General features: G+C 38.7%; 1 protein-coding gene across 2 annotated transcripts in view; it reads right to left on the reverse strand.

Annotated features, from left to right (window-relative positions):
• DTNBP1 (dystrobrevin binding protein 1) overlaps window positions 1–14,358 on the reverse strand; it is a 124,026-nt gene that overhangs the window by 85,187 nt on the left and 24,481 nt on the right. For both annotated transcript variants that reach the window (XM_079147074.1, XM_079147075.1), the window contains one exon: window positions 3,677–3,809. In XM_079147074.1, coding sequence (XP_079003200.1) covers window positions 3,677–3,809 — 133 coding nt within the window. The remainder of the gene's footprint in view (window positions 1–3,676; window positions 3,810–14,358) is intronic.

Below are 14,358 nucleotides of genomic sequence, written 5' to 3' on the forward strand. Positions count from 1 at the left end.
AAGAAAAGAAATTCAAGCTTAGGTCTCTAAGGACTTTCACAACCACCCAAATTATATTTCATCGCTTTTTTTCCTTCAGTATGGGGATTGAACCAGGGACACTTCACCACTGAGCTAATATCCAGTTCTTTTTGTTATTTTGAGACAGGGCCTCCCTAACTAAGTTGCAGGGGCTGGCTTTGAACTTTACCACCCTTCTGCCTCAGCCTCCCAAGTTGCTGGACTCACAGGCAGGTGCCACTGAGCTGTTTTTTTTTTTTTTTTTTTTTAATAGTTTTGAACTTAATCAGTAATAGTCATCTCAGGATAAAATATGACAAATTTATATCACAAGTCCAATGTCTTATTAGACAGATGCAAAATGCACTGACATTTCTATTTATTTTATGAGTATTAAATGAGTATCTATATATAAATTTTCTCAGATGAAGTCTTAGACAAAGCATTAATTTCTCACCCTTGAAACATTTCATGAAGATTCTTAGGTTTAAAAACTGTGTAACATTCTACATTGATTTCATGCTATCATTGAGAAACAAAGTAATTTTAAAATTTCAATTTGTCAGAGTATAAAATACTACTATTATTTACTAGAGTTCAGTTACTGATTATAAACTGGTAGTTTCCAATTAGCACACTATTTTTCTTACATGTTTCCGAGTAACAGCACTATCAGCAATCTATCACATCTGAGTTCATTAAAAAGACACAGTCTTTTAGAAGTCTTTAAAATGTTAGCCAAGAATTTCTAGACTAAGCAAAGTTTTACAACAGGACAAGGTATAAAGTACAGTAAGTGGCTTGCCCAAGGACACAGAATCAGTAACCAGAGAACTGGAGGACTCAAGACAATGCCATCACTATGCAATTCTAACTCTAAAAAGACAAATACTCTACCATTTCAATTAAATTATCAGTACATTTAGATTTTTACTTAAATTATAGGTGATGCTCTTTTCCAAATACTAAATTAATTTTCACTGAATAATCTGCAATTCTGAATTAAAAATGTATCTAGGTCACTGGGTGAGGATGAAAAAACACATGACAACTAAAATTTCATAGTTCCAAATTTTTTTTTTTTTTTTAATCCAGTACTGGGGACAGAGCCCAGAGCCTCTACCATTGAGATATGTCTCAGGCCCACCTGCCCTCCTTCCCTTCTTTCATTCCCTCCTTCCTTCATTTACTTATTTCTATTTTTGAAACAGCATCTCCCAAAGTTGCCCAGGCTGGCCCTGAACTTGAAATCCTCCTACCTCAGCCACTCGAGTAGGTGGGACTACAGGAACAGACCATCACACCTAGTCTTATTGCTTTTCTTTTTATTTAATCTTCTTAATCTATCAAAGTTAAAAGTGTCATATACTATGTTTCAAACTATCAAATTTCAACTCATATTGATGGAAAAATCACAATATTCACGTACTTCTTAAATTCCCACAGCTAAAAAACATAATGGGTATTTTTAAAAATGGAATACCCATCTACTTATACACTTAACAATGTAAGTTAGCTGATGCTACCTAGCTCTGGCAGAGCACTTAGCAAACGCCAGGTACCATTCTAAGCATTTTGCTAACTGAATCCTAAAGCAACCCTATAAAGTACCATTATCATCTCCATTTTATGGATGATCACACTCTAGGGTCACATGACATATATTCAGACTATCAAACTTCCTGTCAAATTTTCATTCAAAATTCTAAGCCAAAGCAGGTATAGTGGTACATACCTGTAATCCTAGCTACTTAGGAAACTGAGGTAGAATATTAAGTGGAGGTTAACCTGGGTAACTTAAAGAGATCCTATCGCAAAATATAACATAACATAACATAATATAACATGATATAAAATAACATAAAATAAAATTTAAAAAAACAAGCTGAGGATATAGCTCAGTGGTAGAGCATTTGCCTAGCATGTATAAAGCCCTGAGTTCAAATTCCAGAACTGCAAAATAAATAAATAAATAAATAAATAAATCCAAGCCTTCCTGCCATGTTCCTTGGAATTCTTACTACATCATAAATGAACTTACTTCCATGACTAACTTCTTAACAAAATATTTCCCTACCTTGGCTAATAGGAGACTAGCCTAACCACCATATCTTTGCTACCCTTCTCCCTTGTTACCCACGAGTATGGAAATCCTCTTAAGTCATTCACTCAAAAGTCCTTCCCCTATGAGAACCAATTCTTAATACTGCCATATACCTTCCTCTTGTAGTCTCTGTGGGCAAAATGAAATTTATAGAAACCACTTCCAGAAGAATTCAAATACATACACACTTGTGCAGTCATTTGACCCAGAGCCCACTGCTCCTCTGCAGAGAGCCTGCACACCCTGACCAACACTCTCCAAATGGGGTCCCTTGACCACCCATATCAGAATCCCCTGGAAAGTTTGCTTTCAGCAATACCATATATGAATGAACTTTGAATTTGGCTCTCTAATAACGGAGTCCAGGAGTCTGCATTTTAAACCCTCTCCCCAGATAATTCTTTCAGCTCATTAACATTTAAGATACATCCCTAAGGACACATGGACCTGATGAGAACTCTGACACAGAATCACTGTTTTCTCCTCTACCACATCCCTTGACATCATTCTAGAAAACTTTAACTGCAATGTGATAATCCACTGCCTTCACACATTAGGTTTTTGCTATTTTGTTAAAATCTTTTTTGTCAGTGACCAGTGCTTTCTGTTTACATCAGCAACCCAATTCCTCCCTGCCACCTGCTAGTACCAGAACCACTCAATTTAATCATCTGAAGTCCAACAATGCACTCTATTCAACCTATGTCTCCATCTTCTTCCACCAAGTCTACTTTTCAGCCTTTCAGACCCCCAAACCCATGACTGTTTTTTCCCCTTGAAATCCCCCTTACAGCTTTAATTCCTGCTGTGCTCAGCAAATACAACAGCCAGTCTTGTGCCCTCTCACCAGCACCGCAGATGGACCTCCCCAAGGACTGTAGAGAACACCACTCTGCACCTTCCAGCCCTGTCTGAGATGGCCACTGTGGGCCTGGGATGCAACAGCTGACTTAGCAGGCTGTGACCCTCAGATTTCTCCTTCTTTGCCACTTCAGGTGGGCCTGGTGATAATAATCACTATAACTAATACAGAGCTCTAACTGAATTTGATAACAATTCCCTCACTTAATCCGCACAACTCTATGAGATAGATACATTATTACCTGCCTTACAAATCAGGTGTTGTCTAGGGAGACTAATTTGCCTATGGCTTCACAGCTAGAATGTGACAGCAAGGTTCAGAACCGGCCAGTCCCTCTCCATGGCCTATGCTCAGGTTCCTTCCTCTGCTCTACTAACTTGAGGACAAGAAAGGAAGGAGATAGCAGCTCAGCCACTTGCTACTGGAGGGAAAGAGGCCAGGGCTCCTATGTTGTTGAAAACTGTCCTTTGCTCTGCTCTCCTCCAGCTCCACACTGCAGACGCATGTTTTGCCTATCCTGAGCCTTTCAGAACTCATCTCCACAAAATGGCAATTGATGGTGGTTTGAAAAAAAAAAGTTTTGGAAAACTGATCTATGAATGAGCTTTATACATCTTCTGTCAGTCTGCACCAATAAAGAATAGCATGTGAAGCAGTGTGGAAAACTTTGAGACTGAAAATGAACACTGTGGCAAATTTTTCAAACTCACCTCTTACTTTTCTTGTAATTCTCCAGGTGCTGGGACTGCATATGTTTGTACCTTTCTAGCTCATACTGCCCACACAAGTCCTCCAGATGCAGCAGGTGGTTTTCTACCTCCTCGAAGCTAGCTTCTAAGTGAGCTGAAAGTATATAAGATAAAAAGGAACAAAAGCCAAGAGTCAGAATTCTTGAAAAAGTGTCAAAAAGGTTAAAGTTTAAATTTTTGATATTGTTTTGCACTTGTTTACTATTCTCTATTTAATTTTCTTGAAGCAACACTGACCAACATTAAAACATATTTCAAATGATCTTTTCTGAGTATACTGCAAACATTTTCAAGATGTAGCTTTCCAAAATACTTCATTAACCAGGACGATGAAGATATGGAATATCTCGATTAGTTCAATGTTATATCCTAATGATCCTGTATGCCACAAGGAAATAATCATTTTCACATGAGAATATAGCAAAATATAATTACCACTAATTATACCAACATACTTTAATCTCTATAATTCCAAGTTACTTCGGCATTGTTTTGTCCCCAGCATATCATATACATAAAATCTCCAAGGCACGGTGATATGTACAAACACTTGGTAAACACAGGTTTCTGAGTGAATCAGTGCTTGGCTGGGGAGGGTCTCAGTTCCACCTGCCAGCTGATTCGTCTTTCCCTATGCTACTCTGCCTGCAGACCACACCGCTTTGCAGCTTTATTGGAACACGGGGATCATCTGGTTAAACTTGTCACTGAAAAGATTCAAGAGCAAAGCCTAGGGAAACTAATTCAGTGCCTTACTCAAAGTCACACAGAAAGGGGAAAGGTAGCTGGAATACAAATTGAATTCCTCATAACCTGCAATGATTTCTAGTTGACAGGATGCTATGTAAGCCAACTTCACAAGCGGAGGGCAAGGGCTGGCTGGGTTCTCATACAACAGAAAGGCTGCAGAGGGCAAAGACTTTAGAACTCAACCAGCCTCACAACCATTAACTGAGCACTCACAGACATGCACCAGTCACTGAGATACAAAGATGGAGGAGGCAGGCCTGGTGCTGGGGCTGCCTGTAGCAGAGGGGAGGCACGTTCCTGTGCAGCACAGGCAGGAGCTCAAAGGAGTGGCATTTAACACAGGTGAGGGGGAGGAAAAGCTTAGCAAGGGAAGACTCCCCAGGAGGAAACTGACAGAGCAGAGGCAGGGTGCCTGTGTGCTTTCCAGGCTTGGGCTCACTGAAGAGCTGTGATAGAGTCCTTTGCTGATCTACCAGATTTTCATAGGATTTTCTAGACTAGCTTTTGTGACATCTAGGCAAACTCCTCAAATTTCACCTTGCAATTCTAGGTTTGTTAAGACGCAAAATTTTTTTCTGGTTTTAATTAACTCTTGTTTGATCCAAAGATCTATTAAATCCAGAATCATTCACATATCCTAAATTTTAACTACATTAAATATCTGGACTTATAAAAACTCCCTCTTCTATTTGGTAAGGCTGAAGAAGTAATGATATGGGCTTTGAGAGAAAACAAAATTTTACTGAAAATGAAAATGTGACGAGAAGTAGATGAGCAGATCTGTTCAAAGACATCTTAGGTGATGACCTATCACGTTACTGCACCAATGCAGACCCCTGGTAAGTCTGGAAAAGGCCAATAACAACATTTCACAATGGTTTTGAATCTATCATCGGGGGCCACATAAAACAACAAATGCATGGGAAAATGCATGAAATAATTTGTAAAAATCCAATATTTTTGTACCAGGGATTAAGTCGAGGGATGTTTAACTATTGAGTCACATCCCCAGCCCTTTTTATTTTTTATTTTGAGATAGGGTCTCACTAAGTTACCTAGGGCTTTCCTAAGTTGCTGAGGCTGGCTTTGAACTTGTGATCCTCCTGCCTCAGCCTCCTGAGCCACTGGGATTACAGGTGTGTGCCACCATGCCCAGCTGTAAAATCTAAATTTTAATCAGTGAATAATTATCTCTTAAGATTTTTAAGAATGCTATGAAGGTACATAAGGAGTTTATGGGGGGGAGAAAAATCATGTTACATTAATTGACATTTACATTATTTTGTGTTTTAATAAATGAAAAAATTACTAGGAGACAGCCTGGGTGCTAGTACTACTAGGCCAAAAAAGCAATACTCAGCTCACTCTACAGTAGCTAGTTTGACAGGGTCTTAAAACATACAAAAGGCTATCATAGCTAACAGTTATTTAAAGGGAGGTTTCACTTTGATTAGTGACATGAACTAGAATTACACTGGAATCCAAGTGACTTGGTCCCTTGGTATCACACATGTAGCCTTAGCACAGGGAAGACCAGGTTCAGGGCCAAGCTCTAAAGTACAAGCACAGAAACCCAGCTCTGCCCTTCACACGTGAGCGGCAACGCTTTACCTCATCTGTGCAAAGAAGGTGTGCTATGGTTTGGAATGTAAAAAGCTCCTGATAATGCAGAAATATTCAGTGGCAAAATGATTATGCGAGTTAGAACCTATTCAGTCCATCCTAGATTGAATGGCCTGACTGGGTGGTTAAATGAAGTCAGGTGGGGCAAGAGAGGACGGGTCACTGGGGGTGTGCTGTGGAAGGGTGCATCTTCCCGTGGCCCTTCTGCCTGGGTGCCATGAGGGGAGTGGCCTCCCTCTGCCATGCCCTTCCCCCATGATGGGCTGCCTCACCTTGGGTCCAAGGCAATGGAGTCAGCTCTCAGAGGACTGAGACCTCTGAAACCATGAGCCTCAAGTAAACTTTTCCTCCTCTAAGTTGTTCTTATTGGGTATTTTGGTCATGGCAATACAAAAGCTGACTAAAACAGAAGAGTAACAATAAATATCTTGCAAAGTTGTCCAAAAGATTGTGATTCAAAATACCTAAACTTGGGTACTTGAGAGTTAATAATTACTTAATGGATAAATATAAAAAATGTAGGTAGAAAACTTTTTATGAAGATCAGTTAAGTTTTATAAAAGTAATTTAAAACTAGTACCTTTGTTGACCAGTAATAATCATGATGTAAAAAGATGAATGGATCTAAGAGATCAAAATATCATCAACATTAATAAAATCATATACTATGAATTATACTCTAGGCTATGTTCTTAGACTTAAGACTCCCATAAATAAGGGGAATTAAATTCAAATTATTTTTCTTGCAAAAGTGGGGATTGAACCCAGGGCCTCGTTCATACTAGGCAATGCTCTATTACTAAGTTATATCCTTAGGCCTCAAATGACTTTTTAAAAATAGAAAATAAAAATGGGAGTGAATAATTGCTGGGTATGGTGGCTCTCGCTGATAATCCCAGAGATTTGGAAGGCTGAAGCAGGAGTATTGCAAGTTCAAAGCCAGCCTCAGGAACTTAGTGAGGCTCTAAGCAACTTATAAGACCCTGTCTCAAAATAAAACATAAAAGGGGCTGAGGATGTAGCTCAGTGGTTAAGTGCCCCTGGGTTTAATCCCTGGTACAAAAAAAAAGGGGGGGGGGAATAGAGTCAATAATAACTATATTGGAAAACGTATATGTTCTTTTTAGTTTTTAAATTTTTATTCGGACAGATGGCAATTTCTATTTAGATTCTAGCTCTGTTGGCTGACTAAAGAGCTAATGAGGCCAGGAACTCAAATGAAGTTTATCCTTAGGCAGGCCAATTTCTCATGAGTAGAATTCTATGCTAGGTACAAATTGTACTTGTTGTCCCAGTCACTCTCCTGTTAATAACATGGGGACCAGGTGAAAACATGTGATGGTTTAGTACCAACCTGGAATTCCTAATGAGAAAGGCACACCCTTGTTGAATGGCATATTTAAAGATGCTGCAGATAGCAAGTGGTGACTTTATCACTACCACCAAATTCATATTTAAGCTGTCTCCTTTGAAAAGCTTCAAAGACTCTTAAGTGGTTCAGAACCACGCTGAAGCCTGTAACTTAACGTTCAGGGCTCTACCACCCTCAGGTTACAACCTACTGTTAAAATCTTAGCACACTCTCCTTCACACGGTGAACCTCACAGCAAAACTCACCATTCCCTGAAGAGCCCTGCACACGCCTGCTACCCAAGTACCTCAGCTTACTCCCAATCCCACCCTGGCCCCCAGTAACCCCTTTCTGTCTCCTGAAGCCCAGGTCTGCCCTGTTTCCAGTCCAAGGAACTGCTTCCTGCTCTGCTTCCATGACCTCTGACCCCCACACAGGACTGACACCACAACCCTGTGTGAGTGCTCCTTCTCTCAGGAATTAGTAAAGGTCTCAAGGGTGAAGGCTGTGCTCTCATCTCTCTTGTACCTAGTCTGTTGAATTCAATGAAGAATCATCTCTGGTGACACAGTGATACTATTACTCTACAATATAAAAAGCCAAGAAAACAAATCTATGATTAATGCTTATCTCATTTAAATATTAAGAGTTTATGCTAAAAGATTAAATCAAATAGAAAACTTAGAAAATGTTAAGCAACATAATAATACTTTTTCTTACTTTTAAATTTTTTGCAGTAATGGAGATTGAACCCAGGGCCTTGCACAGATTAGGAAAGCACGCACCACTGAGCTACATCTCCAGTTCTTTTAATTTTTTATTTTGAGACACAGTCTCGCTAAGTTGCTGAGCCTGGTCTCAAACTTGCAATCCTCCTGCCTCAGTTTCCCAAATAGTTGGGGATTATAGGCATGAGCCACTGACCATTTTAATTACTACTATTACTATTATTATTACTATTAGCAGTAGTAGTAGTAGTAGTACTGGGGATTGAACCTGGAGGAAATTTACCACTGAGCCACATCTCCAGCCCTTTTTATTTTTTACTCTGAGACAGGGTCTCACTAAGTCACTGAGGGTTTCACTAAGTTGTTGAGGCTGGTCTTGAACTTGGAATCCTTCTGCTTCAGCCTCTGGAGTTGCTGGGATTACATGCATTTGCCACCATGCCTGGCTCCGTTTTAACTTTTAACAAGCTTGAAATCAGTAATAAAACAGAAGAATTAAACTTAGAAATCTTCATCCTTTTTATATTAAAACATTTAAAACCTTTACATTATTACAAATGCATATATTTTATATTAAATTGGCAAAAATTTAATTTCCCTATCACAGTCTACTTATTTTGTTATAAAACTAGTTGCATAGATGAGTACATTGGGTAGCTAACCTGGAATGCAGGTACACAGAACACTAGCAGTCCTCCACGGACACAAATGCACCTTTATAAGGGGCTCAAGCCTCACCATTTGGCTTACTGTAACAACAGCATATGTCTCATTTAGCGATTAGTGGAGAAGACAGGTGAATTTTATGGTGAAAAGTCATTTGGGAACACCTGACAGCTGTGCAGGAAAGAGCTCCACAAATCTTGAAGAAAAGACTGTCCCAAAGGAAGAGCAATTCTGCTTGGAATTTTTCTTTGTGCCATTTGTTTCAAACGTATATTATCTGTAGCATAGCCACCGATAAATGAAGAATGAAGTAGCACACTAAAATTAATTATTTCACATGTAATGAGTTATTTTCTAACAAAATAATTACCCTCATAGAACAAAGAAATTTTCCTTGGCTACAAACCTATAGATCAGAGAGGCCAGGTATTAAAAGATGGCAAGACTCTTCAAATACTTACATTACCCTTTCATGTACTAAAGTAATAAGATAATGATGCTATGTTAATAAGGAAACTTAAAGAGTTGCATTAACTTGTAAAAGCTATTATGGAACAAATGAGATCTCTGTAGTAGACTAAAAAGTGTCTAAAGAGTAAGTGTGCCTTTTGAAGGGTCTAATTATAGAAAGTAACCTGGACAATAAGATAACCTAGTTCATGAAACACTAACAGCTGTGATGGTCTCACCAAGAGATACCCTCTCAAATTCTGCACAGAAGAAAGCAAAATGGTTAGGTCAGATCAAAAGAAAGATACAAAGTCAGTATATGGCTGCCATTCTCTGACATCACTGTTATCTAAGAACAGAATATTCTATTCTAGATAAGGAACAATCATAAAATAGATTACACAATTAACAGAAAATTCAAAGACAAGGCCTTGATGGACTAAACTTTAATAAAGGAATAGGATTAGACTACCCTCTAGTGGAAACTGAAGATCATTCAATGTATACAGCACCTGACAAATGCATTTTCCCAGCTTTGTGAGAAAGTGCACACTGTGGTTACTTCACAGAATAAGTAAGAGTACAGAATCTGGATTAAATTTTTCATTTTATTCTTACATGCTGTCTTTCAATTTTACTACATTTCATGTAGTGGTTTTGCATTCTAACCTGTTCTGCACAAGCTAAATTTTATAACATCTACTCAACCCTTCTATCATAGAAACATGGGTTTGTAAATTCACAAACACTAGAAGGACTCCCACTTGCATGTCAGCATCCTGATGGCAGGTACCCCACCTTGTTCCCTGCTGTATCCCCAGGTCCTATAAATAGTGCCTGGTCCTCAGCAGATGCCTCATACATACCAGGCAGGCACTGTGCTAAGTAAGCACTTAAAGTTTGTCATCTCATTGAATCCTCCAACTACACTCTAAGGCAAATACAGTTGTCTTTCAGTATCCTTGGGGGACTGGTTCCAGGACTCCTGAGAATAACAAAGTTCTTGGATGCTCAAGTCCCCCATACTAAATGGTGTACTATATAACCCACACATCACCTCCAATATACTTTAAATCAACTCTAGACAATTTATAATACCTAATATGATGAAAAAAAAATGCAATGTCAATAGTTGTTAAATTGTTATCATCTAGGGAATAATGACAAGGAAGTGTGACTATACACATTCAATATACACACAATTTTTTAATGAATATTTTCTTTCTGCAGTTGGTAAATTGTGCAGTTGAGGAACCAATAGATAAAAAGGGCCGACTGTACTCTGAGCCTCATTTTGCAGACAAGGAAACTAAAAGTTATGTAGTTAAGAAACCTGCATGAGTCTTACAGTTAGAAAGTTGTAGAATTGAGAATCTCAGATCTGAGAGTTCATATTTTTTTCCAATTTCTAGCACACTCTTCTCATTTTTTTCTTAAATGACAAGGTTTACCAGTAACTATCAATTAAACAGGCCTTTTTTAAGCTAGCTGGATCACATCCCATGAAAAATCAATAGGAGTGGATTAGCTGTTGTTACTTAACAATTCCTAAGGGGGCAGGTAACCAGGAGTCATATTTATTAAGCCACAGAACAGCACAGCTAAAAGCATCATCAAAATCTAAACTCACATAAACTCCTACTCTTTAATAAGGGCAGCCCCTCCAGTTACAAAGTCAAGACCAATGAGAGGTAAGTAGCAGGAAAATGGAGAGACTGAAGAGATACAGTATTAGATCTGCTGGGAGGGTGAAAAATCAAAAGTGAAAGTCAGTTACTATTTTCTCCCTAGTTAATTTCTTCTGTTGTTGTTCGACTATTTAACACTTGTGATGTTATGTCGTGATATTTAGGTGATGATAGGAGATATTTTGAGACTATTAAAGAAAGAACTCCATAGTATATGAATAAAAGTTTCAAACACTAAGTACTTCTAATATCTAAAAATTATGCATAGGGCTTGGGTTGTAGCTCAGCATAAGACCCTAGGTTCAATACCCAGCACCAAAATAAAAATAATAATAATGTTTAAAAATAATTCATAAAGTTCATTAATGATACAGGTGCTTATAAAATGTGTCCCACAAAACTTGGTTTCATAATGTTTTCCTGTTGTAACAGCAGCAGTAACTTCATGGAGTTTAAGTTGATGAGCTAAGTTTCATAATTTCAAAACATCTCTCTGAGCTTATTCTGGGTCATGAACATTAGGCCTTGGGATTCCAAGCTTTGACTTTCTAAACTTGCTCAGTTAGTCATTGATATTAAGTAGAAATATCAGGCAACTAACAGCAGTGAACTCTGAAGGCAGCGTGTATTTCAATGAATAACTTCATTGGCAACATATATAAAAACCAATCATCTAGATATCAGATGTATCTTCTAAGCAAACTGAACTAACTCACCAAAAAGGGCTCAAAATAAGTTATACATAGACTAGGGGGGGTAAATGATTCAAATTTATTTAGAAGTGGATTATGTGTCCAGAAAAGTACCTCAAAGAATCCTCTCACTTTAATTTGCCTTTGGTGGTAGATGTTCTCAGATTAGTAAAGAGAGCCATTCAAGTGAGCCTTTGGGAAGACTGTCTCATTCTTTAAGAAGTCAAATACAGCTTCTAAAGAGTAAGGTCCTGCGTTAATAAAATCAAATGTTTTTTAGGATATTAGGTTTTTTTTGTTTGTTTGTTTTTTGCTTTGCTTTGTTTTTTGGTGGTACTAAGAATTGAACCCAGGGGTGCTTAACCACTGAGCCACATCCCCAATTCCCACCACATCTTTTAATTTTGAGATAGGTTTCACTAAGTTGCCCAGGCTAGTGTTGAATTTGCCATTCTGCTGCCTCAGTCTCCCAAGTTGCTGGGATTACAGGCATGCACCACTGTGCTTGATTATAATCTTAACTGAGAATGAAAATACAGTATATTCCAAGAAAGACTATGTAGTTACATTTCTAAAAAACAATTAGCTATGAAAATAATAACTATGACAAAATGTGTTTAGTCAGTGGAGTGGTGGTAACTAAAGAACAACTAACTATAAATGCAATTTACTCCCAGCTAGGGGGAAAAAAGAGAAAGGTCATCAAAAAAGAACTTCTACAAAGAAACACAAGGCCAATGAAAAGCACATGACAAAAAGAGCTGCAGCTAATTAAGCTAAAAGAAGTGGCTGAGAAGAAAATTCCAAATATCTTGAAGGTTGTTTCCATCAGTTATCCAAAGCTTGAGAAGCATCCTTCCTGTACCTACAGGAGGAAAAATTCCACAGAGGGCAGCCGCAGAAATTTGACATTTCTCCTAGGACCAAAACCTCTTCTCCATGCCCTGCCTTCAGAAATAAAGTCCCAGCCCCAGAAGTGTCTGTAATGGCCAGAAGGCTTGAAGAAGATGGTTCAGGAAGGCCAACTGACCACTGCCCTCCTACTGCCTTACCACTACCTCGGAGGGCACTGCTGTGGCTGGGGTCCTGGCTCCATGTCCTACTGACTGGGACCCTGCGCCAGTCACAACCTCTCCAAGGCTTCGATTCTTTATCTGTAAACTGGGGATGAGAAAAGCTACTTTCATAGGGTTCTCAAGCGAATTAAAGATAGTGTCTGTAAAGTACCTAACAACTGTTACATACAGTTGGCGCTATGTTGGTGATTATTACTGGCAACAACATCCCAAATACCATTTGTCTATTTTATTCAGACAAAAACACAGGTTTGTGATTTGCTAATTACTTTGTGAATCAGTTTTGTGTTTCTTTAAATGAGGGAATATTGAAAATCAGGAAAGGATGATAGGGTACCTTTACCTTCTCACCAGCAAGACTGAATCAAGTTATCAGCTCAAGAAGTTTACATCCTGTGTAGATAGCTTCTACCTCCTCTTTCACTAAGATCCTAAGTTTTGTTAGAAAACAGTATTTAAAAATTACAGAAAACCATGCTAAAAAATAAAAAGAAAAAGAAAACTGAGGCCATTATTTTGGACTAAGCTCTTATACTAAGCCACAACACATCAGACCAAAAATAAAAATGGAATCACTTATGCTAAAGTAGCACCTCACTGAACAGAAATTGTACTGTTTATTTGACTTTCCTGAAAAATCAGGATTAGAAAGAAAATAGCCAAATTTTCCAAACAGGCCAGTTTCAACTTGCAATGATAATGAAATTTCCTGTCTTAATCCTTACACAAAAAAGTAACTTGAAGTAATCTGACGTTAACCATTCCACCACTTCTTTTGTCCTGTCTTCCCTGCTCTCACCCTACAAAGTAACTCTAAAATGAAATCTGCCTTTTGTTTGTTTCCACTTCCCTCAGTCCTTTCTGACTGTAAAACTAACCTCCTCTGCTCAGCTCACTGGAACACTCATATAATTTATGGAATGAAATGCTGCCGGATTTTAAATTGAAAATAAAGCCAACGGGAACTTTTAAATTGTTGTAATTTTGTCCTCTAACAATAGTTAGCCATGATATCATCCTCGGATGTAGCACTACAAACAAAAGAAAAAAAGGATATCAATATAATCCATCCAAATGAAAACGACAACAAAAATAAACCTGCGCGAAGTAAAAACTTAGCCAAACAGATATTCTCACAACTAGACTTGTTTGAGGTGAGGAAAAAATTGTGCAAGACACGAGGCCAACAGATCTATATTTTACAAACAACTTGGGAAGGCAGCTTGGGACCCACGGCGATTCTAGCGGCTGCTGCGCGATCCCGCTGAACTGCAGCCTGCTCGCTGGTCTCAGTTGCGGCTCGCCAATAGCTCCCAGAAAAATGCACCGCGGACACGAGGTCTCACACAAGAGACTTTATTATGCAGACAACTAACACGCCCGCACCAGGGTGAAAAGAAAGGAAAAAAGAGGAAGATGGCGTGCAGCTTCTCCCAGATATTGGAATCTCGCAGGCTGGAAGGAACCAGTAACGGAGGAGAATACTTGCAAGCTGACTGACGAACCAATAGCTATTTAGCATGTTAGGAGGAAACGTGGGAAGCAGGAAAATGGCGGCAGCATAAGCCGGAAACTCCTGTAACATAAGAGGCGGGCAGAGCGCAAATTGACAAGTGGTT

The sequence above is a fragment of the Sciurus vulgaris genome, assembly GCF_902686455.1.
Source record: "Sciurus vulgaris genome assembly, chromosome: 7".
Lineage (NCBI taxonomy): Eukaryota > Metazoa > Chordata > Mammalia > Rodentia > Sciuridae > Sciurus > Sciurus vulgaris.